This window comes from Papaver somniferum, unplaced genomic scaffold, assembly GCF_003573695.1.
Source record: "Papaver somniferum cultivar HN1 unplaced genomic scaffold, ASM357369v1 unplaced-scaffold_118, whole genome shotgun sequence".
NCBI lineage: Eukaryota > Viridiplantae > Streptophyta > Magnoliopsida > Ranunculales > Papaveraceae > Papaver > Papaver somniferum.
In genome coordinates this window covers 11,566,489-11,592,092 of record NW_020620825.1, presented here as the reverse complement: position 1 = coordinate 11,592,092, position 25,604 = coordinate 11,566,489, and the positions used below count along the sequence as shown (strand labels likewise).

Below are 25,604 nucleotides of genomic sequence, written 5' to 3'. Positions count from 1 at the left end.
AGCGTCATCGAGATCGTGATGTACCATATTTTCAAAAAATTCTACCATCTCGATTGTGTCATATAATTATGTTGGTACCTTATCAAGGTGAAATAAATATTGAGCAGTGTTTTTCTTCGATAGCATAATAAATTTCTTCTGGTTTTCTTTCTCTCCGTCCAAACCCAAATATATTTACACGTGGAAATCATTGAACCTAGAATAATTTAAAATTAAAATAACATATAAAAGAATATAATGTAATACAAAATGGGAAACTACAAAGATTATAGTTGAAATATTACTTGCATAGAATGTTGAAGTATCCTCTAATATACTCATATGTAATTTATGCATTAAAATATTTTCGTCGTTTTTGGTACCACAACGATTAGTGAAGTGCAATCTTAAATTTCCTGCACATGCCTGCATTTACCGTTGAAAATTGAAGCCGCAAAATTTACATTTTTCTATTTCTGATTTTTCCCTGTGACTTCAGTAGTGACTTTATTTTCGAAATAACTGCATTTTGAGATGGAGATACTCTCTTCTTTGTTCGGTGGTCTTGTTTTCCATCTTTTGATTACTCCGAATTTATAAGATGCAAAAGTCGGAAGCTACAACTGCTCCCCTTTCATGTCTGTTGAAAATAAGCTTTGGAATCTCTCCATGTTATTACTGTCCGTTATAACAAAAATGTCACATAAGATTAAAATCGTTGTTATGAACTTTTCAATGAACCCGTGAATTATAAATTATAATAAACCCGTGAATAATGAAATTAAAATACATTTTTTGTTTCTTTTTGCGTAGAGAGTTTGACTCTTTTGTTTTTTGAAATATTCCCTAATGCATAAAATACATCGTTAAATACTTTATATAAAGTATACACTCCACTTTAGTTTTGTATTGTAAAATGTTTCGTTCAACTCTTTTTGTACATCAAATGGTTCTCATCATGTTTGTAATTTTGTAAGTACTTCGGATAAAAAACACATCAAATTTTTTACAAAATATCAATATCAAAAATTAATTATTGCCATATACACGTTTTCAAAGTATTTTCGAAGAAGCCAATTAGCAGTGAATTGGATGCCTAAGTATTACAATCCTACAGGGGTTATCAGCTCAGCAAAAAAAAAGTATTTTCGAAGAAAAAAGAAGACATTACGTACCAAACTTAGTCTTAAACTTTTATGTTCGGATGGACCTGTTTGCCCATGCAATCAAATCTTGAAGCCAGGCCGAGTCATACAGATTTTGGTGACGTATTATTCTTATTTATTGCTTAAAATCCAAGGTTCGTTAGCTGGATGAGCCCTACCGAAAAAAATGTATGAAAGACAAAAAAAAAAAAAAAAAAAAAAAAAGGAACACACTAATTTCAGAACTGAAATTTTCTTCGTATCTAAATAAAATACACGATCACTTATTTGTACTGTATCTAAGTAAAAATATAAGAGAAATCAAGAATTTAACTAATCATCTTCATTAGACACTTGCTTTGGCCCTATGGGGGCTAATATGTTCAAAAAGCAAACCAACCAACTCTTGAAACAACAACTGGTTCACAACAGACGATGCGATGCGATTTGGTAAATATTTTTTCGTGGTTTTCCAGCTTATTCAGCATGGCTACTAAGGTTGCACTCACAACCATGCCGTATGGTACCTACAACGTTAAATCGTATTTATGAGCAATTTGTTGAATAAAACCTATTTCTAATAAAATTGAAATGTGATGGTATTTACTACACCACAAACTCCCTTTTCGTCATCTAAAAAAATTGTTAGTCGGTGTTCTTCCCTAGAATAAAATATACTAATTTTTATGAAGTACATAATGTAACGCCCTCATACAAATACATGACAGTCAAGTCAAATTAGTAAGACGTAATTGAAGAAGCTAGTCACCTGTTTTCTGCCACCGAACCTGGGTGTTCCTTTCAAGTCTTAAGTACTCTCGATGACACTCAAGCATATTATGGGCCTTGGTACATTAGTGTACTTCCTACTGGTATCCACTTTACTATTGTGGATCATGATCCCATGGCCTTGATTACTGAAATTATGAACACATATGTGTCTCTCCAACCAACAATAGTTTCTCGCCATGTTAAAATGAGAAACCGTCTTACTATAAATAAAAGAGACTGTACGCTGGTTTGTTGTTGTTGGAAAGGAGAAACCATCTCATTCAGGTTATTAGTTAATTTTAATTCAAATTTATATTTCTTTACCTTCATGGAAATGAAATATCATAAATATAAATGGAGGAGATAAAAACGTATTACCTTGTTCGTAGTCAACACCAGTACATTGCAGTTTTTACATGAATATATTCTACAGGATGAAGCAATACATGCATTCAACCAGCAAAAAGAAGAGTATGAAAGACTCAGCAAACCAAATTGCATATTACGACAAAAAAAAAGGCAGTTTATATAACTTTTGCAATCATTCCATCAGGGAATTACCACTTAGAATAATATAGGTCGCATCCGCTGCAGGAGTAAGTGAGTTTGTTATTTTTTCTTCCTGTCCATCAAGCACATACGGACAACCCCTGATATTTTGGGCAGGGCATATAAATATAGTTAGTAAGAATTACCTACAAAGCAACATAAACCACGATCAAGACCATGTAGATCTATTCACAAAAATTACCTTTGTTCCAATGCGCAATAATATTTCCTTTATGCGTATGACATCACTACAATTACTTCATTTTCTTGTTATTCATCATTCTATCCAAAGTCTTCCTAACCATTCTACTATCACTGTTTTTTGTTGTTTTATTTGCTTCGAAGTCTTTCTTACATTTGTAAAGTATGACAATTGAACAACTCAAGTATTAGACATGTTGATGGTTTTTACATGAATGTATACGGAACTTCATTCCATACTGTCAAGTCAGTAATATAGCAGAAATATTATATTTATCTGTTATGAGTGTTGATTGAAAAAAGAAAGAAAATAAGTGTCAATTGCAAGAGCAAGAAGAAACGATGTTGAAAATCCATTAGAGCATTCAATTATATCAATATCAAATGGGTTCCTGCAGTTTTAAAACCACCATCGCAACTTTCCGCTTTTACCACATCCACCACCTCCCCAACAACAAAAGAATATAATCCACTGCACCCCACTAAAATAAGAAGGAATATTTCATTTGACTGATGATTTCAGCATCAAATCATATAACTCAAATTCAATTGGAGATGAGTTAAGAAAACTCTCACAAACATAACTTCAAGTGAACAAAAAAAAAAAAAAAACTTACTTCTAAGAATGAAGTCCGAACTAACCTTGAATTCACTATTAAATCTGCTAACAAAAAAAAGTCTTTAAGTAAACCATATGCATTTTTCAGTAACCGTAAATCGTCTCCCCCTTCTCTCAATAAAAGAAAAAAGAAATACTCTTTCCTTCCTTTCTATGAGCGCTTTTTCCTTTTGTAGAGGTTTATTTCGACCAATTGCCAATGAGAACTGCAAAACAAATAAAACGCCGATCAACAATAAAATCAGAAAACCTCCATTAGAATAGCGAAGTAGAGAAAAAAAATACGGTTCTATACAATATGCAAGTTTAAAAGAGACGGATGTTTACCTGCTTCTTTTCACGCGTCATAATCTAAAATGCCTACTGAATGTCTGAATTATATTTGCATTGACAATGGAGACCTGCAAAACAATAAAACAGGATCATCAAAAAACCAGAAAGTGAAAATAAAATAGAAAACACTATTAGAATAGCGAAGCAATATCGAAACAATTTTGGCTTTTGCTCGAAAGCTTTATACAGAGATAGGAATCTCATAATTAAGATGAGTTCGTTTCGGAAATAATGCTAATAAATACTAAAAAATATCTAGAATTTTTATACATGAAAAAGCATAGCAATAAAAACAAAATCTTAGTAATATTTTTGAACGATATGTTGCCGTAATTATCTGCAAAAATATTAATTATTTGCACTATTTTTGGGACAAAAATTAGCATGTCTAGTAGTTTTTTAATTTATGGTATTTGATAAAAAAATAAAAATAAAAATACCTTAGTGCACTCGATGCCTTTCTATTCTAACGGATAATATTAACAAAAATAATAAAAAATCACGGTATTTTAATAATTAAAATTACCGTTTTTACCTGGATTTTTAAAATTATTAGATATCCACGATTATTTACTGAAATATAATAATAATAATAATAATAATAATAATAATAATAATAATAATATTGAAAATAGCATAAAATCTAAAAAATGAAATTTGTTATTGTTTTTGGGATGACATCATTAGGAAAAAAATAAAATAGACAATAATTCATTGTTGTCTGTTTCAATTCTTCAATAATGCATTTTTTCTTGTTTTCAAAATTTTGCTTCATATCCTTACAATTTTGTACTAATTATCTTGTATGTCGATTATTGATCTAATTTCAATCACATCTTTTGTAGTTTCATTATCGTATTCCATTTTATTTTATTTTCATCTCTTCAAATTTTATTGTTTCGTGATTTTTACTCCTAATGATGTTGTAATATTTTTATTTGCACAGGATTAACAAACCCTTTTGTAAACCCTCGAAAGAAGATTTCTTGATTCATGTGTGACATCCATAAATCAGATATTTTCTTTTAATCGTCGATATAAATTTTGTATTTTCTTTTAATGGCAACTTGCAAGTATTTTCTTATAAATTTGGAGTTGTGATTAGGCAGATTTTATTACAAAAACTGTAAATGGACATTGGACATTGGATTTTTCTTTTTTTAGTTCCTATGATTGATCCAATTTTATGATGAGATCATGATGCACATTGCATATTTAATTTTATCATGATGAAATCTTTTTTTTTTTTGGTAATGTTGAAGTTGTTTGTATTTGATTTTTTATGTTTCCTACACTAATAAGATTTAGTAATTTTAGGTAATTATTTTCAAAAAATATGATTGGCCAAATAATATTTCGTGGGCTCAAAAGATTTTCCTAAAATTCTATTGGCTGGGATTTAGAATGATAGGGTCAGAATCAATCAGAAACTCCGGTTAACCACGTCGCTCGAAAAAACTCTATTTTTATATAAAGAATTTATAAATATGTCTAAAACCTGTGAACAAGTCTGAGTCTGTAACGTTTCAACATAATTCCTATTATCTTCTATAGATAGACTTCTTAAAAGGGACGAGTTTCAAGGTCTCCGTCCCTACTCCCTGCATAGGACCTGCTCTCATTTCGGCTTGGATTGTCCCGTGATACTAACGTAACTATAAATAAAAAAATTCCCATCCAGTAAAACACATAAATTTACAAGACTAAAGGCAGTAAAAACAAAGATAGCCGGACACATTTCTCAAGGATTGTACCTGGCTTGTTATCCAGGTCGGGTACACGATGTGGGCACGTGGGCAGCGCTGTCCATTCATCAAGACAAAAGTCCACCTAAATATTTTACTGTCCCCCTTTTCTTGTTCCTTGAGAGAGTTTAAAGAGCTTGAGCGATGTTGTATCATTACCAATCATGGCCGCCAACTAACTTTTATCCTCGAAAACCTCCGAAAGAGAAACCAAACAGAAATGGAATCTAATGAATTTGAAGCTCCTCTAAGTAAGGATGTTTTCTCTCTTTCTATCTTGCTCGGATTCTCTTTTCTTAATTTGTCCCCTCAAATCTGGATTTTTCTTCTTTTTTTTCTTTTTTGTGCTTTAGATAAAACTTTTTAGTTTCTGTCGAATCTTATGATTTCCCTACACAGCTCTGATCCCCTTTTATGTGCATACCTTCTTAGTTCTTCTATGTTTCTAGTAGTACACATTGTATTGATTGAAAAACAAGAATCTGATTTCTTTCTTACAGACTGAAAACTACACAGACCTACATTTATACATGTCTTAACTAAGACAAGAGATGTTAGAACAAGACAGGCTGTGGACAGCTCTCACTCAGCCAATAAGGATCATTTCTCACACACTCAGATACACGTGAGAACTCTATGAGATTCTCAGTACTATTAGCCCCCCTCAAGCTGGAGGTTGTTACTAGAAATTACCTTCAGCTTGTCTCTGAGAGTAGAAAACCTTGGTCCTTCCAGTCCCTTGGTGAGAATGTCTGCAATTTGATTCCAAGTTGAAATGTATGTTACCTGAATGTTTTTGTTCTGAACAAGTTCTCTGATAAAATGATAATCAATGGCCAGATGTTTCATTTTACTATGAAATACTGGATTAGATGACAGAGAAACTGCACTTTGATTGTCACAAGATATCAATGGTGGAGCAGGAAGCAAGAGATGAAGATCTTTGAGTAGCTGACAAACCCAAACAATTTCAGCTGTGGTATTGGCTAGAGACCTGTATTCTGATTCAGTGGAACTTCTTGAGACACTACCTTGTCTTTTGCTAGACCAAGTAATTGGATTAGGACCAAAAAATATACAAAAACCTCCTGTAGATCTTCTTGTATCAATTGATCCTGCCCAGTCAGCATCACTAAAGCCATGTAATGTAAGAAGACCTTTGGAAAATAGTATACCATAATCTAGGGTGCCTTTGATGTATCTTAGAATTCTCTTGGATACAATAAAGTGTTGATCAGTAGGAGCTTGCATATAAAGACATAACTGATTCACAGCAAAACTAATTTCAGGCCTTGTCCAAGTAAGATATTGTAGAGCACCCACTAATGATCTGTATTCACTTGGATCTGCTAATGGAGTACCAGCTGAAGCAGTGAGTGAAGTAGAGAGTGAGACTGGTGTACTGCAGGGTTTAGCACCAGTCATATTGAATTTCTCCAATAAGTCCAAGGCATACTTAGTTTGACTAAGAAAAAGGTTGTCTGAATTTCTTTTCACCTGAAGACCAAGAAAATAATGAAGAGAGCCCAAGTATTTGATAGGAAAGTATGTCTTAAGGTGATTGATAAACTGAGAAATATACTCAGTGGAATTCCCAGTGATAATAATGTCATCTACATAGACCAGAAGAACTGTAATCCTTGATCCAAACTTTTGAACAAATAAGGAAGCATCTGCTAAAGAGGGTTTGAAGTCATGAGTGAGAAGAATTTGTAACAATTTATCATACCAAGCTCTGGGAGCTTGCTTCAGACCATATATGGATTTATGTAGTTTACATACATAATGAGGCTTGGTTTGATCAACAAAGCCTGGAGGTTGTTGCATATAAACATCTTCAGCTAAATCCCCATGTAAGAAGGCATTACTAACATCTAATTGTTTCATTACCCAGTTGAAGTGAACTGCCAATGAAATGATTAGTCTAATATTTGTTGGTTTGGCTACAGGACTAAAAGTTTCTGTGTAGTCAATTCCTTCTTGTTGATGAAACCATTTGGCCACCAGTCTAGATTTACATTTATCTAAAGAACCATCAGCCTTATATTTGATTCTAAATACCCACTTACAGCCTACAACATTATAGGATGGATCTGGTGCAACAAGTGTATATGTGCCTGCATCCTTAAGGGCTGTATGTTCTTCTTCCATAGATTGTTTCCATTGAAGTATTCTTATTGCCTTAGAATAACAGGTAGGTGTTGGTGGTGGAATATCTGAGGTAAAGTTTGCTGATAGAACATACTTTGTATTAAAAACTTTGGGTTTTAAAATACCTCTTTTACCCCTTGTTACCATGGAGTGAGAATTACCAGGAGCTGAAGTATGGTCAGAAATACCAGGAGCTGAAGTATGGTCAGAAATAGTTGTAGTGGATGCATCAGATAGCTTGACAATGCTTGAAGAATTAGTAGAAAAGGTATTAATAGATGCAGCTGATGTTGCAGGTGTTGGTGCAGATATCTTGGCAGATGGAGTTGTAGAAGCAGTATCAGTTGGTGCTGATGAATTTATAATGTCAGGAAGTATTGCATCTGAAGATCTTAATGGGAAGAAAGTCTCATTAAATACTACATGTCTAGAGACATATACTTTCCCTGTTTTAATATCTAAACATCTGTATCCTTTGTGCATAGAACTGTAACCAATAAAAACACAATGTACACTTCTTGGTTGGAGTTTATGTGTAGTGTAAGGCCTTGTCCATGGAAATCATGATGAACCAAAGGATCTGAAGAAGGAATAATCTGGTTTCTGTCCAAAAAAATTTTCAAAAGGAGATGAGTAATCCAAACTTCTGACAGGCAGTCTATTAATAACATAATTGGCTGTATGAAAAGAATCAACCCAAAATTTTTCTGACAAACCTGATTGAATTAAGAAAGTTCTCCCTGTGTCTACAAGATGTCTATGTTTGGATTCAGCCAGTCCATTTTGTTCTTGAGTGTGAGGGCAAGAAACCTCATGAATAATTCCATGTGTACTAAGAAATTCTTGTAGTGCATTATTTATGAATTCCCCTCCTCCATCAGTTCTGATTTTAACAATTGAAGTATGCAGTAACTTTTCAGTCATAGATTTGAAATGTAGAAAAATATCTTTGAATTCAGACTTTTCAGACAAAGGAAATATCCAACAGAATCTTGAATAGTCATCTATGAGATTAACATAATATCCGAAACCACTTGAAGAGATTACAGGACTAGGACCCCATAAGTCCATATGCACTAGTTCTAGTGGAGATTTAGCCCTATGTGAAGATAGAGTAAAAAGCAATTTATGACTTTTCCCTAGATTACAGTCATTACAAAATAGTGGTGTTTTGACTAAACTAGTCAGTTGCATATCTCTGCACACTTTTTGAAGTACTTGAAATGATGGATGAGCCAACCTTTGATGCCAAACTGAAGCTAAATTCTTGTTGCTAAAGAAAGCTTTATTCTTAGTAGACTTGGCAAAATTCACTGGATATAATCCTCCTTTATGTGGTCCTTGTAAAATGATCTTCCCAGTTGAGTAATCCTTAACAACAGAACCAATAGAATCAAAGGTAATAAAACAGTTGTTATCACTAGTGAATTTATGCACTGATAATAAGTTTTGAGATGATTTTGGAACAAAAAGTACATTGTTTAGATTAAAAGAATGAGAGGAAGCTGTTTTAGACACATGACCAATATGAGTAATTGGCATACCTTCTCCATTAGCTGCTTGAATCTCATCTGCCCCTTCAAAAGATGTTGCTTCAGACAATTCAGATTCATCATTAGTGATATGAATGTTTGCTCCAGAGTCAGTATACCAAGGATTTTCACCCATGATATTTGCTATATCAAGCATGGCACTGAGATTGTGAGGAGTATAGTTGTTCTGATAGGCAAAATTTAATCTGTGTCTGCATTCCAAAGCAAGATGACCAGTTTTGTTGCAGATCTGACAAATCTTGTCAGTTATTGGTGGTGGAGCAGAAGAAGAAGAAGCTGAACTATAGTGAGGTCTTGGATTGAAATGAGGTGATGATGTTGATTTAGAAGCAAAATGCATCTGAAATTGAGAATAACCTCTTGGATAAAAAGATGGGGGTGGTCTAATGTATCCAGAATATGGAACTGTAGGTCTTGAAGGATTATGATAACCTCTGCCATTACTTCTATAATTTTGAACAAAAGGTCTTGTAGCAGCAAATGCCTTTGAATTGGCCTCAGTAAGTAAGTTCTTTTGCTTATTTGTAACAATTATTTCTTCAGTAAGAAGCAGATTCTGAAGTTCCTTTGAAGAGATTGGTGGATTTCGAATACGAATAGATGTACAGAAAGAACTATAATCTTGGCCTAACCCATTGAGTATAGTAACAACCAATTCATCATCATGAATTTGTGAACCAGCAGCAAACAATTCATCTGTTATTTTCTTGATTTCACTTAGAAAATTAGAAACTGTACCTGACCCAAGTTTTGTGGATTGAAGTTTGAGACGAAGTTGAATTGAATGTGTATAGGAGCTTCTTGCATACCTAGAATCAATATTATCCCATAAATCTTTTGAAGAATCAGCTCCAACAACATATGGAATTACAGATTCAGAGATAGACATCTGAATCCAGAGTACAAGAGTAGTATCATCGTCATGCCAAGCTGTATAACCAGGATTGACGCCATTATTGAGCAGATAAGGTGGACATGGTAAAGATCCATCAAGAAAACCATTGACTCTGTAACGTCGCAGAAGTGGTAGAAGAAGTGATTTCCAGGTAAGAAAATTGTCATCCTTGAGTTTGTAACTGAGTATTTGTGAAATTTGATTGAGAGGAACTTGAGAGATTCTTGATTCATATGCTGCCATTGAAAGAACAAACAAGAAAGTAATGAAAATAGATTGAAAAATTGAATTGAAGTAAGATGATTGATTAAATTTGTGATTGTATTGAAGAAAATAGATCTGAAAATTGGTTGATAGTTTGAACACCATTAATTGCTATTGCGGAAGCTTCATCTGATACCATAGTAGTACACATTGTATTGATTGAAAAACAAGAATCTGATTTCTTTCTTACAGACTGAAAACTACACAAACCTACATTTATACATGTCTTAACTAAGACAAGATATGTTAGAACAAGACAGGCTGTGGACAGCTCTCACTCAGCCAATAAGGATCATTTCTCACACACTCAGACACACGTGATAACTCTATGAGATTCTCAGTACTATTAGTTTCTTCCTATTAATTAGTTTCAAAGGTCTTCCACAACGATGTTGACAACCGTCCATCATCATCCACTTCGAATTCATACGTTAGAAATGATCAGGAGGAGACGTCTGTTTCTGATTCATCGGAAGGGAATTCACCGATTGAGCAAGTCGCGCTTACGGTACCCATCGATGATGATCCGACTTTACCTGTCTTGACATTCAGGATGTGGGTCTTGGGTACCTTAGACTGCGTGCTTCTGTCGTTCCTTAATCAATTCTTTTGGTATAGGAAAGAACCGTTGTCCATCACTTCAATTTCAGCTCAAATTGCAGTTGTCCCGCTTGGTCACCTTATGGCTTCTATCATCACTGATCGGGTATTCTTCAAAGGTAACATATGGGAATTCACTCTTAATCCAGGTCCGTTCAATGTCAAAGAACATGTCTTAATTACTATATTTGCTAATTCTGGAGCTGGAAATGTTTATGCTGTCCACATTATTACGGATGTCAAGATCTTTTACAAGAAGAATTTGACATTCTTTGTTTCATTGATCATTGTTATCATCACTCAGGTACATCCATCCTCTAGTAACATCTAAATATTATACGATTACTGTAGCTAGAAAATGATTTAGTTGGAACTGTTAAGAATTTTCAAAATTTAAATTGGAAAGGTTTGTCTGGTGCGTTTGGTGGTGGTAGTAGGTATTGGGATTTGGATGGGTAGGAATATTCCGGCGCTACTTGGTGGAGCCAGCGGCTATGTGGTGGCCACAAAATCTTGTTCAGGTCTCTCTTTTCAGGTACCATCCATTACTCTGAAATACTCTGAAATAATTCGTACTAGTGATGCTTTGGCTGGATTTGGTAATGTTTTTATTTTTCCAAAAGCACTTTCAAAACCTATATATGTCAATAATTTTTGACATTTGGTGTTTGGTAAAAAAAATCAAAGCGTTTTTTTTTCTTTTATGCAAACACAGAAGAATTTTTATTAATCAAAAGAATGAGTATTTTCTAACAATAGAAGGTTCTCAATGACACTAGGTGGCTTGTCATGCCAAACATGTGTTACATTAAACTTTTGCTGAACTTAGCAAGTTCATCTGCAGGTTTATTACAAATTCTAGGAATGAAACGACATTTCCAATCAGGAAAACTCTTCATGATGTGTATAGCATCCTGCAGAATATCCTCATTTTCCCACACAATGGCTGATGTACAGTTGTTGATAAATCCATCAATACTTTGTAAGTTTGTCTCAAACATAGCGTGAGTGATTTGCAGTTCCTTACACCAGACCACAACATCGTATATGGCTAGACATTCTTCATGTTCCGAATCCGCTACTCCTGCATAGGACTTTACGAAGCATCTCCTCCAGTTTCCTGCAAAATCACGTAACACCAAACCAACACCTGTTAATCCAGTGTTTTTATCAAAAGAGGCATCACAGTTAATAATATAATAAGGACTAGCATAAGGTTTCCATAGAACAATTGTATTTGAAGGTATAGAGACAGTTATGTCAGAGCCCAAAGTTTTGTCAGTGATGGATGCTAAGTAATTAACAAAACTAATAGCTTTTTTGGCTGTAATTCTAGGATCCACTTTCTTATTTTCAAATACCGCTTCACAACGTTCATTCCATATGCTCCATGTGACCACCATTTCTAGATTAAGCCAGTTACTTTGACCATGCTGTTGTTGATTCTGATTCATCCAATCCTCAAAGACAACAACTATATCATTGAATCTCCCCATAAGGACTTGACTACCACCTGGAATTCCCATCCAAACTTCCCTTGAGAAAGGACAATGAAATAGAATGTGCATTGTAGTTTCATCATGTTGGTTACAGAAGGCACAACTTTTATTAATGTAACCACATTGTCTAGACAGGCGAACTCTAGTAGGAAGAATATCACTTAGGCATTTCCAGAAAAAATGCTTTACTCTTGGCCAGGTATTAATGCTCCAGAACAGTTTCCACTTAATGGTTGTACCTTGAATGAATAAAGAGAACTGTCTCGTGCCCAAACTATCCTCAAACAATCTCTTATATGCAGATTTAAGGGTGAAGTACCATTTCTTGTAAGCTTCCAGATAAGCTTATCTGTTGAGTGAGTTGAAATTCTCATCTGTAGAATAAGATCAGCAGTATATTGATCAAAGAGATAATGCACCAAGTCAGCATTCCATACATTACCTTTTGGATTAATGAGCTCCTTTACCCACACAAAATCTTCATTATTTTGGGCTTCTGTTCTTGGTACTGGTGGTTCTTCCATGCCTATAATCCAGACATCCAAACAAATCTTTACTTGAGAACCATCACCAATTCTCCAACAAGAATGTTTGTTGATAAAATCCATATTTTTCTGAAGTCCCTTCCAAGCCCATGAACAATATTTTTTGGTTGTAGCATGCAACATACTTGTATATGGAAAATATTTTACAGACATACACTTCACCCAAACAACATCAGAGTTAGTGCAGATTCTCCATGCAGCTCTTATTAAGAGTGCATTGTTTAGAATTTTTAGATCTTTGAATCCTTGCCCACCAATATCCTTGTGCAAGTTAAGATCTTTCCATGAGGTAACATAAGTACCTCTCTTATCATCAAAACCCCACCAAAAGTCCCTTTGCACAACACTTATTTCCTTCAAAGATTTTTTTTGGAATCTGGATACAGGTCATTGAATAAGAAGGAATGGTGTTTGTGACAGTATTAATCATCAAAGACTTACTACACTGTGCCATAGTTTTGCTTCTGTAAATAGATAACCTATTCTTCACCTTATCAAGTAGATGAGTAAAACATCTCTTCTTGCTCTTCCCAATCAACAATGGCATGCCTAAGCATTTTTCTTCTGGATTCATGTGTGGAACCTTCAATCTTCTAGACAGAATTCTACAGAATCTTGCAGCGACGTGAATACTGAAAAAGACACTTGACTTATTGAAGTTTACCATTTGTCCAGATGCTGCACCAAAGTCTTTGATAATTTCCAATAAATTATTAACATTATAAAGATCAGCATTTGCAAATAACAAACAGTCATCTGCAAAGAATAAATGGGAAATAGAAGGAGCTCCAGGTGCAATTTTAATTCCTTTAATCTTCTTGTTTTGTTCAACCATAATTAACTGTCTAGAAAAAGCTCCATTGCAATGATAAACAGATATGGTGACAAAGGATCACCCTGCCTGATGCCTCTTGTTGGTTTATAAGCAGCACATGGAGAACCATTAAGAAGTATAGAAATTTTAGTAGTGCTAATGCATTGCATGATAAGATTGCACCATTCAATACAAAAACCCATTTTCTCCATAACATCCATAATAAAAGACCACTCAATTCTGTCAAAAACCTTTGACTTATCAAGCTTTAAAGCAAGATAGTTTTGTTTCTCCTTTTTGCTTTTCATTGTGTGAATTATTTCCTGAGCCAGTTGAACATTGTCAGAAATCTGTCTGCCTGGGACATATGCAGCCTGCAGTGGTGAAATAATTTTGTTCATCACTTTCTTCATCCTTGTTGACAGAATTTTGAAGATAATCTTGTAAGATGTATTGCACATGGCAATAGGTCTTAAATCAGATGGGAATTGCTTGTTTTTTGACTTTGGAATAAGAGAAATATTGGTGTTATTTAATTCCTTAAGAATGAAATCAAACTGAAAGAATTGCCTGACCATGTTAATTACATCATTGCCAACAATTTCCCAATGAGTATGAAAAATCCAGAGGGGAACCCATCTGGCCCTGGAACCTTCCATGGTTTCATCTCTTTAAGAGCCTTCCAAATTTCATTTGGTTCAGGAACCTTGATTAACTCTAAGTTATCAGAGGCAGTGATAACTTGAGGGATATTCTGAAGTAAAGCTTCATTTCTAGCAGGAGAAGAGGTTGTGTGAAGCTCACTGTAATGCTGAGTAAGTAAATTCTCCAACTCCTCTCTACTTCAACACCAGTTCCCATTGCTATCCTTTAGTGCTTCAATATTATTTCTGGATCTCCTTCTATTTGCATTTGTATGATGAAATTTAGTGTTTCCGTCCATCTCTAAGTAAAATTGATCCTTAGATTTTTGACCCCAAAATTCACTTTGTATTTGGTGCCAATATTCTATCTCATGCTCCAATTGTTGTACCTGTAAAGTACTGGTATCTTGAGGCTGAGAGTGTTGTTGCACTGATTCAAGTTGCTGATGAAGTAGGTGGATCTTTGTTTGTATATCACCAATTTTGGATCTGTTCCATTTAGAAATGTATTTTCTAGTAATAACTAATCTTCTTGAAAATTGGAAAGCATGAGAACCTTGAAACTGATTACTCCAAGCAGAAGAAACTTCAGTTTTGCGGGAGCCATCTCTTTCATAACACTGGAAGTATTTCCAATTTCTTCTTTTATCACTTTTGGCTGAAGAAGTATCCAATAAAATTGGATAATGATTAGAACCAAGTTGAGGTAGATGAAGTAATTTGGAGTCTGAAAAATGAAGAACCCGATCTGCATTTTTCAGTGCCCTGTATAATCTAGATCTTCTTATACCAGTTCCATGAACATTACTAGACCAGGTAAAGGATCTCCCTGAATAACCCATGTCTTCCAAACTAGCATCATGAATCATATTTATATAAGAAGAATCTCTTGAAGATGAAGCAACATATCTTGAGGTAGCAGAAGAAGAAGCATGTATAGAAGTCATATTCTCATTATTGAAGACCAAATTCAAATCCCCAATAACAACCCATGGCTGATTGATGTTGTGACCTATGTCTCTAATATAAGACCATTGTTTTTCTTTGTGATTTGAGTAAGAAGAACCATACATATAAGTGAGTATCCATTCAGGCTTTGATGGGTCATCATGAACTAAACAGTTTATGATCCAGGTATCTACATTAACAATTTTAAACTGGAAGCCATCCTTCCATAAAAGGATAAGGACACCAGCAAGACCTACAGAAGATATAAGTCTATTGTTTGGGTACTTAAATGGTTTTATCAACTTAAGCATTTTATCAATACCTAGTTTAGTCTCTGAGATGAAAATAATATCTGAGTCATATCTACTTATTAAGTCTTTTAGGTGATCCCTAGTAGTTTTGCTGTTAAAGCCCTGACAGTTCCAAGCTAGGACCCTCATATTTATGATCTTAAAAGAAAAAAACAAATAATTAAGGAAATTCAAGTTACTACCAAAAATCAGTGACCTATAGCAATAATAATTATGATAAGAGTAAACTGTAGAAAAGGGAAAAAAGAGAGGATAGATAGTTACACTGAAAGCAAAGCCCCCTTGATCATGTGTGGGATTCAACCTTGAATCAGCACCAGCTTCCTTGTGAGCCTCCATTGCAGCAATTTCCATGAAATCCACTTCAGGATTGTGATTACCAGTATGATCATTACCATTGCTAATACCAACATGGTCAGCTAGAGTGGGTTGAGTTAAGGATGGGTTACTACCAGAAGTTTGAGTGGGTTGGTTCCTAGCTCTCTTAGTGATTCTTCCTTCCTCAGCATCTTGTTGAGTTGCCTCACTATCATCAACTAAGATGAATTCATCATCTTCCCCCTTATCTGTTACTGTATTGTCCCCAGCAGCAACATCATTCTTCTTCTTACAGTGTTCTTCATATTCCTCCATCGTCATAAATCTTTCCTTTAAAGCCAAAGCTACTTGCTCACAAATGTCATTGTTATGCTCCACAGTGTAGCAGTCTTTGCAAAAGCTGTGTGGCTGCTTTACCTAATGATATCTTATCCAAACCGCTTCTTCAGAATTTGAATTCCACCATTCTCCTCTTTTCATTGGTGTGCTCAAGTTCATCTCAATACGAGCAGTAATCATGTTCCCAGCTCTTGGCCTGCAGTTTCTTGGCTCAGTAGAAATCTTGCTTCCTAAATCTTCAATAGCTTCATTGATAACGGCTTCATGATGATGCTCCAGAAGTAAACCCTTGAACTGAACATTCCAAGCCTGTTTGGTGAAAGCATATTCATGATAAGGGATGGCAGTAGTGTAAACTTGAAGGTTAAGTAAGCACCTCTGAACGTTCCATGGAGATTTTTTTTGAACATCTTTCAGATCTTTTTCAGTGTTAAACTTGCAAACATACAAGTGATTACCTACTAACTCTAACTCCTCTTTTTTTATAGATCTTCCAAAGAAAATTCAGCTTCTCCTTCACATCTCCAGTTTCAATTTCTAGTTCATTAACAATTAGTTTTCCGATCAAACTATTAGCCCATTCTTCAGCAGCAGCAAATATGTGTTTAGAAGAACCAATCGCTCCTCTAACTGAGCTGCTAGCAGTTTTCTTAATGGTTGCGTTCTTCATCTTCAGAGTGATTTCAGAAACTTTGTTCTTGTCACTAGAATTCATTCTTCTGCTCTCACAAACTATAGGTTTAGGGTTATTCAGTTTTGGAGTCTGTACCAAGATGTGATGAATATCCTTACTTATATTGAGATAATTGTTTGAGATAACAAAGAAAAGATAATCTTGTTTCCTAAAAATGGGAGATAAATGAGCTGGATAAGTGTAAGTTAGGATTTTGTTGAAGGGGACATATTTAGGATTCCTTATTAAGTTGAACAGAATAACAAAATGGGAGTAAGTTTTTATTCTGCTAAAATCATGTTGCATGAGGACCGAGATATACGTAATAGCCCTAAAGTTACGGCAAGAGAGGGTGGGAATTTTTGAATTTTGAATTTTCCAAAAGGTCAACGGGTTATTGATCGGTGGAGATCTTAGAGCTCTAAGGGTTTTTGGATCCTGACTAGGGGATGAAGAAAGATCATACTGGTATATACTAAGATATTTCATGGAGAGATTTGGTAATACTACCTGATTAAACAATACTGTTTTATGTAATACTGCTAAAGATTGCAAAACTGCAGTAGTTGGCAAAACTGCCAATGTAAAGAAAATTATGCTGATTAAAAAAATCCAAAACTGGATGAATCCCATCACAACGATCAAGCAAGCCCTGAAAAAGATTAGAACCTCATAGTTAAAAAGTCACTAAGTATATAAGGTAAAACAGAACCGAAGAAACAACTACTGAAAAACTAGCTAAAACATCAACAAAAAAGAGTATGAGATATGAAACATATGAAATGAGAAAATAATGAGGTAAACAGATTATTTAGACAGGAAAAAACTCCAGGGAAATCTAAAATATCAAAGATAGTAAGACAAAGGCAGAATCACAGATCAAACAAAGCTAAAAAGATGATCAAAAACAGAAGAACAAAATTTTTGTTTCATCGCCCGAGTTGACTCATAATCGCCCGATTCACAGAGCTTTCTTCCTGTGAACTCGGAATAAATAGAAGCAATAAAAAAATAAATAATCAAAGTGCTTTTTACCAAAGTACTTCCCAAATTCTCAATTTTCAAAAGCTGGGGAGGAGCTTTGGTCCCACCAAAATTTAATGCTTGATTTATCCTTTTTGTCCCTATTTTATTTTGTCAATGACAAAAATTACCGTCAAATATATATATATATATATATATATATATATATATATATATATATTATCAATTTTTTATTCATATATTTTATTCTTTAAGTATTATTATATTTTATTTTCAAATTATTTTATGATACCATTTCATTAATAAAAATAAAAAAAAATATTAAAATTACTGAATTTTGTTTTGATTTTTGGTTTGACAATTATATTTATATATATTTTGTTTATTTTTATTTTTTTTGAACAAAAGAATCAAATACAAGGTACAATGTCAATGGAGTGCAACCTAGTAAAAAAATTATTTTACTTAACCACTTATATATATATATATTAAAAAGTGGTTAAGTAATTTTTTTTTAAATCATAATAATAACACAATTAGTAAATTTAATATTTAATATATTTTTTTATTTATTAGTTTTTTTATTTTTAAACCGAATAAAATTGAATAAAACTATTTTCAGAAATATGTCTGTTTTTGTCATTTGGCACAACAACAATGGTTGAATCTCATATTTTACCAAACATACTTTGATTACTTTTTTAATCAGCTTTAACTTTAATTAATATTTTACTAAACTTATAATTACTTTTTCCTCACAACACAGCAACGCACAGCAGAAAAATGCTTTTATAAAAGCCGCAACAACCCCAAACTAAGCCTTTATTCCAATACTGTGTATAAGATTGTGAGTTGATGTCGTAGTACTGGCGGCCTCAAACAAATTTGTCCCTGCTGGAATTTCAACTTTTATGAATTTTGCAGGTCGTTACACGAGAAAGAGAAGAGGGGCAGGTCTAATTCTGGAGAAGGAAAAGGACTCACTCGCAATCAGTTCTTCTTAATTGCACTTGTCTGCAGCTTTGCCTACTACGTTTTTCCAGGATACCTTTTTCCAATGCTGACTTCCCTTTCCTGGATCTGTTGGATATTTCCTAATTCTATCTTTAGCTCAACAGATAGGTTCTGGACTTCATGGGCTTGGTGTTGGTGCTATTGGACTTGATTGGTCTTCAATATCTTCTTACTTAAGGAGCCCACTTGCTAGCCCATGGTTTGCAACAGCTAACATTGCAGTTGGTTTCGTACTTGTCATGTATGTCATAACTCCAATCACTTACTGGATCAATATCTACCAGGCTAAGACCTTCCCAATATTCTCTGATGGTCTCTTCACATCAACTGGCCAAAAGTACAACATCTCTGCATTAGTAGACTCCAATTTCCGCCTTGACGTTGATGCCTATGAGCGCATAGGACCTCTCCGTATTAGCACCTTCTTTGCCATGGCTTATGGTATTTGCTTCGCGTGCCTTACTTCTACAATCATGCACGTTCTCCTCTTTCATGGCAGGTAATTTATGAAGTTAAATTTCTATAGTACTTTTTGAACCAACCACCATATATATACATAATTGCAAACGTATATGGTTACATTGCTTGGTGGTTTTCTGTCGTCAATTTTGTATAGAAGTTACAATTGAATTGGTGTGACATATATGAATGGATTGGTGCAGTGAAATATGGGGTTTGACCAAGGGGGTTATGCAAGAAAAGAATGTAGACATTCACACAAGGCTAATGAGGAGATACAAGCAAGTCCCTGAATGGTGGTTTGGGTGCATCCTCTTGGTAAACATCATTGCCACAATTGTTGCTTGCCAGTATTACAATGACCAACTCCAATTTCCTTGGTGGGCTGTCTTGCTAGCATGTGCCCTTGCCTTTTTCTTCACTCTTCCTATCGGAGTAATACGTGCCACCACGAATCAGGTATGCTTTCCTGATGATCGGTCTAGGTACTGTCATAAGTTTATTTGCCGATAAAATGTCTATCTGATCTAATCTTATTTGTAATGAAAGTACAGTCACCAGCCTTGAATGTTATAACAGAGTATATCATTGGTTACATTTACCCGGAGTGCCCTGTTGCTAATATGTGCTTCAAGGTGTATGGATTCATCAGTATGAAACAGGGTCTTGCATTTTTGGAAGACTTTAAACTTGGACACTACATGAAAATCCCCCCAAGAACAATGTTCATGGCTCAGGTAAATAATCCATCAGTAATTTCCTTTAGTGTGTCCTTCCATTATGCACTCTTTCTCACTCAAAGGTACGATGGTAATCAGGTCGTGGGAACTCTGGTATCCGCAGTGGTTCACTTAGGAACAGCATGGTGGGTCATGGAAACGATTCCTGATATTTGTGATAGAGCATTACTACCTGCAGGCAGCCCATGGACTTGCCCATCTGACCATGTTTTTTACGATGCATCGGTTATATGGGGATTGGTTGGGCCTCGGCGCATATTTGGAGATCTGGGTTCATATTCAGCTATCAACTGGTTCTTCTTAGCCGGTGCTGTAGCTCCTCTACTAGTTTGGCTAGCACACAAGGCCTTCCCTAACCAGCAATGGATCCGACTCATCACCATGCCTGTGCTTCTAGGCGGCATGGTAAACATGCCCCCAGCTACCGCAGTAAATTACACGAGCTGGATCATCGTTGCATTCCTGAGTGGATATGTCGCATATAGGTACCATAGTAATTGGTGGAAGCGCCATAATTACGTCCTTTCTGGAGCACTTGATGCTGGTCTAGCCTTCATGGCCGTGTTGCTTCACGCGTTCCTTGGGTTGAACCGTATCAGCCTCCATTTGTGGGGTAGCGGCTCGGATGGTTGTTCTTTAGCTTCTTGCCCTACTGCTCCAGGCGTTTTCGTCGATCATTGCCCAATTCTTTAATTGATTCCGCTTGTATTGTCTTTGACAATCTCTTTCATTTGTTTGTAAAATGTTATCAAAACGTCTAATCAAATATCTGACTTTACCGTAACTTCAAGCTAAAGCACTGTGAAAATTGTGAATTTGCATACGATGAAACCACCACAAAAATTGTGCAGAGCATTGAGAACAATTGTTTGCAAAGACATTTTGGTACAGAAGAACAGGAAAATTTCTTGGCGAACGTAAGATGAATAAGAAGGCCTTTTTAGAGATCCATTTGGATTGATACAGAGAAGAAACAAGAAAATGCCAAACAAACCCCGGACACATGACTTGACCCTGTGGTTGCATTAATTAGACGGTCAGGATTGTCTGTTGTTCCCCTGCAACATTAACAAAGAAATGAGGTCGCTCAAAATTGTGAAGAAGCGCAGAGGGAGAGAGAAACAGTGAGGCGAAACAATGGAGGACGAGAAAGATAATCCACCATCTTCATTATCATCTATGCCGTCTCTAAGGTGGGGAATTCTTCGAAAGGCATTTCTCTCTGGAAATAATTCTTCACACACAGGTTTGATTTGTTTCCCTCTTTGTCCATTTCCCATTTTTAACTGTATATGGTTAGGGTTTCTGTTTACCAATGCAAACTGTGCCTTATTTGTTTTTGGACTTCGCTTTTATTTGTGTAAAGATAGTACAACAACATCTGAAATGGGAGAAAAGCTTAAGCTTATATCTAGGAAGACAGGACAGGGTTTTAACTTGATCAAATCTCAAATCATTAACAACAACAAGATAACATCAACACTAGAAGAACCACAATTGGGTGATAAATCCAACAACGTTTATGTCTCGTATACATTACCATTGGACACAGCTCCGACGCTTATTATGAGGTGATTTTGAGTTATTATCCACTAAAATTTTAAACTTAAGATAGAAAATTCCTTACTGAAGCTTCTTTAGGGATCAAAATTTGGTGTTACTTATGAAAATGATGTGTAATTTTATTTTATTTTTTGCAGCCAAAGAGTTGAGAACCATGTCAGCCTCAATGATTTTGAGATATGTAACAAATATAACATTGACAATACCGGACTTGTTTGTAAGTTTCCTATGTTATCGATAACCTCAATATGTTTATATTATTCATTTTTGTTCTCACTGATTTGCTCAGATACCTCTCTGTAATATGAAACTCTAACTTACTTCTTGGTCATATTCACATTGGAGCATAACGCATAATGCTCACATAATTTGTTTGTCTTATGTAGGTAATTGGCCATCAGAAGATGTTCTTGCGTACTTTTGCTTGACTCATGCAGATAAATTCAGGTTCTTTGGATGTTTTTATGCTTCTTTTATTTCTATTATGTTGGCAATGTATTTCGTATTTCACTTGTATATAAACTGTGCTGTTTTTCAACAGATCCAAAAGAATAATCGAGCTTGGAGCTGGCTATGGATTGGCTGGGTTAGTCATTGCGGCTGCTACCGATGCATCAGAGGTAGTAATATCTGATGGGAATCCTCAAGTAGTCGATTGTATCCTCTCTATATCTGTCGGTGTTAATCTGTACTGTATTCTGGTGATCCCATCTAGTTGACTGGTAAGATAGGAAACAAAAAATGGGATTGTCCTCCTATTTGATATGCTGGATCATGTAGTCGGACCTTGTCTTTGCTTTCAGTTATTGCCTCGAAAATCTGCCTTGTGGGTGTTTCATATCCATATTTCAAATCCATGATTAGTGTTTGATGACAGTGCCGGCAGCTATGTGAATATGTTCACCTCAGTAGAATTTGTGTATTGATTTGTTTCTACATACTCTTGCTCGCAACTCCCTGTTCTCTGGGCTCCTGGTATCTCTGCTCTGGGTTTGTCCGGGCCATTAGCCTCTCATGAGGACTTGCACTGTGATGGAATGATAAATTCAAGTGATTACTGTTGTTTTTTTCACTGTCACTGGCTAAGAATACATGAGCTCATCTCGTTGTTGTTGTTGTAGTTTACTTGTTTCAGAGTCGCTTCTACAGACAGCGGTTAATACCCATTGTTTGCGTGTATCTTGCATTCAGTTTCTTTTTGTTGTATCATTTTGTGTCAAGTTCTTAACGTGCAGGTATTCAGCGCAATATAAATTCCAACTCTGCAGCATTTGCTGATACAAAAGTGAAGTCTATGATATTGCACTGGAATCAGGAGCAAGTTCCAGAAGTCATGGACACCTTTGATATCATCGTGGCCAGTGACTGGTACTTTCATTACTCTGGAGGCTCTTTGTGCTTAATTCATTATTCCGAACATTATGCCTGTGTTGAAGTTAGGTCTTTTTATATCCAGGATGAAGTAATGAACACACACAAAAAAGAAATGTTTCGAAAGATTTTATCGGGGGTGAACCTGGTTGCTTAACGTTTATGGCAAGGGGAGATGCAGCCTTAAATTAGGAACAAAGTGGCTTGTTTGCTAACTTAGTGGCCAAAACAGCAAGAGAATAGAGTATACTCGATACAGAAGTTTTAGATGTTTAGAACCGAAATATGTTTATGTTAGATATCAGGAGACACTTATCGAGTAAAAAACGTTACTATCTAGCCTTGAGTCGTAGTCTCAAAAGGTTCTTCTATTTGAAATTTTCATTTTATTTTAAAAATGCATTTTCGAGGAATTATGTTCTTTCATAATCTTGGATCTGGAATAGGTTTTCAATTTTCTATTCACTTCTGATCGGATAGCATACCAGCATTTGTCCCATCTAGTATTTGGACTTTGTGTTAGGTCTCTAATTGTTATGCTGAAAATCCTCTTTCATCTGATGGGTTGTTTGTTGGTCTTACCTGTTGCAGACCTATTTGCTATTAGTTAAGTGTGTTGGTCACTAACTGTCATGTTAAAAATCACTTTTTATCTGATGGGTAGCTATTTACTGTTGTTTGGTGGTCACTCTTTTAAATGTTGTTTTGATTTCATGTACCTCCGAAGTTCAGAATGTAAATTTTTTTCTTATTTTAGATATTGATATTTGAAGACTTTAATAACTTGAGTTTGTAATTTGCAAATTTTTAAAGTTGTCATGTTTTACATCTCTTTTCTCCTCTATGACAAAAAACTTGGTTCTGTACCTGTAATTTTTTCATGTTATTCTCCTAAGACTGAGCATTTTCTGTCAAACTTCTGACATAGCATTTATCCTCTGCAGCACCTTCTTCAAAGAGTTCCATGAAGGCCTAGCCAAAACAGTCAGGGCCTTGCTAAGATCATCAAAGGATTCTGAAGCAATATTTTTGAGCCCCAAAAGAGGGAATTCGTTGGACAAGTTTCTAGAGAAAGTCAATGAGATTGGGATGCATTACAGCATAACTGAAAACTACGACAATGAAGTCTGGCAGCATCATCAAAAATTTCTTCATGGCGATGACTCCTGGCCCAACTACGAAAAGGATCACTCCTACCCATTGCTGGTAAGGATAACATTCTAGACTAAACTGGTCCACTTTTATATATATCAGAAACATTTTCCTTGTCAAGTCAAAGTTGAGTCTGATATCCAGGTTGTTTTATCACTTGGAGTTCACCAATGCTTCAGGCCTGGGCCCTTTATGTTTTCAGGGATACATCACCATAGAATTTACTTTAAGCACTGATTTATCATCTTTGCCTAGTGGCTGGTGGGTCCTTGAAAAAACTTGCCCCCACTTTGCTCACCATACATGAATTCAATGGTTTCTTATTCATGTAAAGCCATTTAGCAATTTAAAGTTCATCAAATTAGAAGAAAGAAGTATTTTAGTAACTGTCTTTGACTGATCTTATTCATATTGGTTATGCCTTTTTTTTTTATCACTTAAAGAATCGTTTTGACACAGCATGAGGTTCTTTTATCTTCTTCATTAATGGGATTTGGCGTAATGAATTCATTTCTTCATCTTTTGCTTGCAAATGTATCCTATGTTTTTAGCTTTTTTTTGACAAAATAATAGTGCTTATTATCAATGCATATATAACATAAAAGAATAGAAAAGATGATTGTAGCTGTCCATAATAATCAAAGTTTTAGGGCCATAGCCTTCCACTAACTAGTGGAAGATGATGCTAGTGGGAATTTAGATAAAAAAACAAAATTTATGCTCTATGGATCACCTAAAATAGAATTTATCGAGGAACAGATATACAGATATGTTCGGTTTGCTTTTCTTTCTTCTTCTTTGTTTTTTACATTTATATGCTGAAATGGCCTATCAGGAATATGCCACTATTGAAATCTTTTATCAATTGCCAATTAAATAAACTTTACCCTTCATACAAACTCTTGTTTTTATCATCTTCAGAGTATTCTTTTTTCTTCGATTTCACTACTTTAACTAAATTCATATTGGCTCAGAACCTCATTCACACTGTTGAGTATTAGCTCGCAAGGTAGTTCTGCTCATTTGCTTGTTGCCGGTGTCCCGCAGGCAACCATAACATATAGGTTTTGGAGACTCGAAAGGTTAGATTATCTTGCTGAATATCTCTTGTGGAAGTTAGGTTCATTCAGAATGATGACATTCGAATATAAGGTTCTTTTGGCTCCACTCTTTAAACAATTGAATCCCGTTTTCAGAAAGAGAAGAATGTAATGACGAGGCTTAGAGTGCACTCCACTGGTTTTAAAATTCACTAACATTGAGATGCATAGCAGACCAAATGTTAGGCTTGCAAAGTCTTTGCTTTCGTTCCTTGAACTACCAAGTACTAACTACCAACCATATAATATAATTGATTCAAGGCAATCCAAGCAAATTAGGAACCACCAATTTTTTTTATGGGTAAGTAGGAATTAGGGTGCTTAG

The 25,604-nt window shown here is 35.1% G+C and overlaps 1 protein-coding gene and 1 pseudogene across 3 annotated transcripts; both read left to right on the top strand.

Moving 5' to 3' along the window:
* The first annotated feature begins 10,448 nt into the window (after window positions 1-10,448).
* LOC113330499 lies at window positions 10,449-20,796 on the top strand (annotated as a pseudogene).
* A 65-nt stretch (window positions 20,797-20,861) lies between these two features.
* On the top strand, window positions 20,862-25,559 carry LOC113330559 (calmodulin-lysine N-methyltransferase-like). Of its 3 annotated transcripts, none has more exons than XM_026577357.1 (8): window positions 20,862-21,339; window positions 21,464-21,664; window positions 21,794-21,873; window positions 22,043-22,103; window positions 22,198-22,313; window positions 22,892-23,024; window positions 23,972-24,233; window positions 25,154-25,559. In XM_026577357.1, the coding sequence occupies exons 2-8, from the start codon at window positions 21,480-21,482 to the stop codon at window positions 25,178-25,180; spliced, it is 864 nt and encodes a 287-aa protein (XP_026433142.1). In that variant the 5' UTR covers window positions 20,862-21,339; window positions 21,464-21,479; the 3' UTR covers window positions 25,181-25,559. The 3 variants fall into 3 exon arrangements, with proteins under 3 accessions (XP_026433142.1, XP_026433140.1, XP_026433141.1); XM_026577355.1 differs by having other exon boundaries at window positions 21,460-21,664; XM_026577356.1 differs by lacking the exon at window positions 25,154-25,559 and having other exon boundaries at window positions 21,460-21,664; window positions 23,972-24,862.
* Window positions 25,560-25,604: the final 45 nt, after the last annotated feature.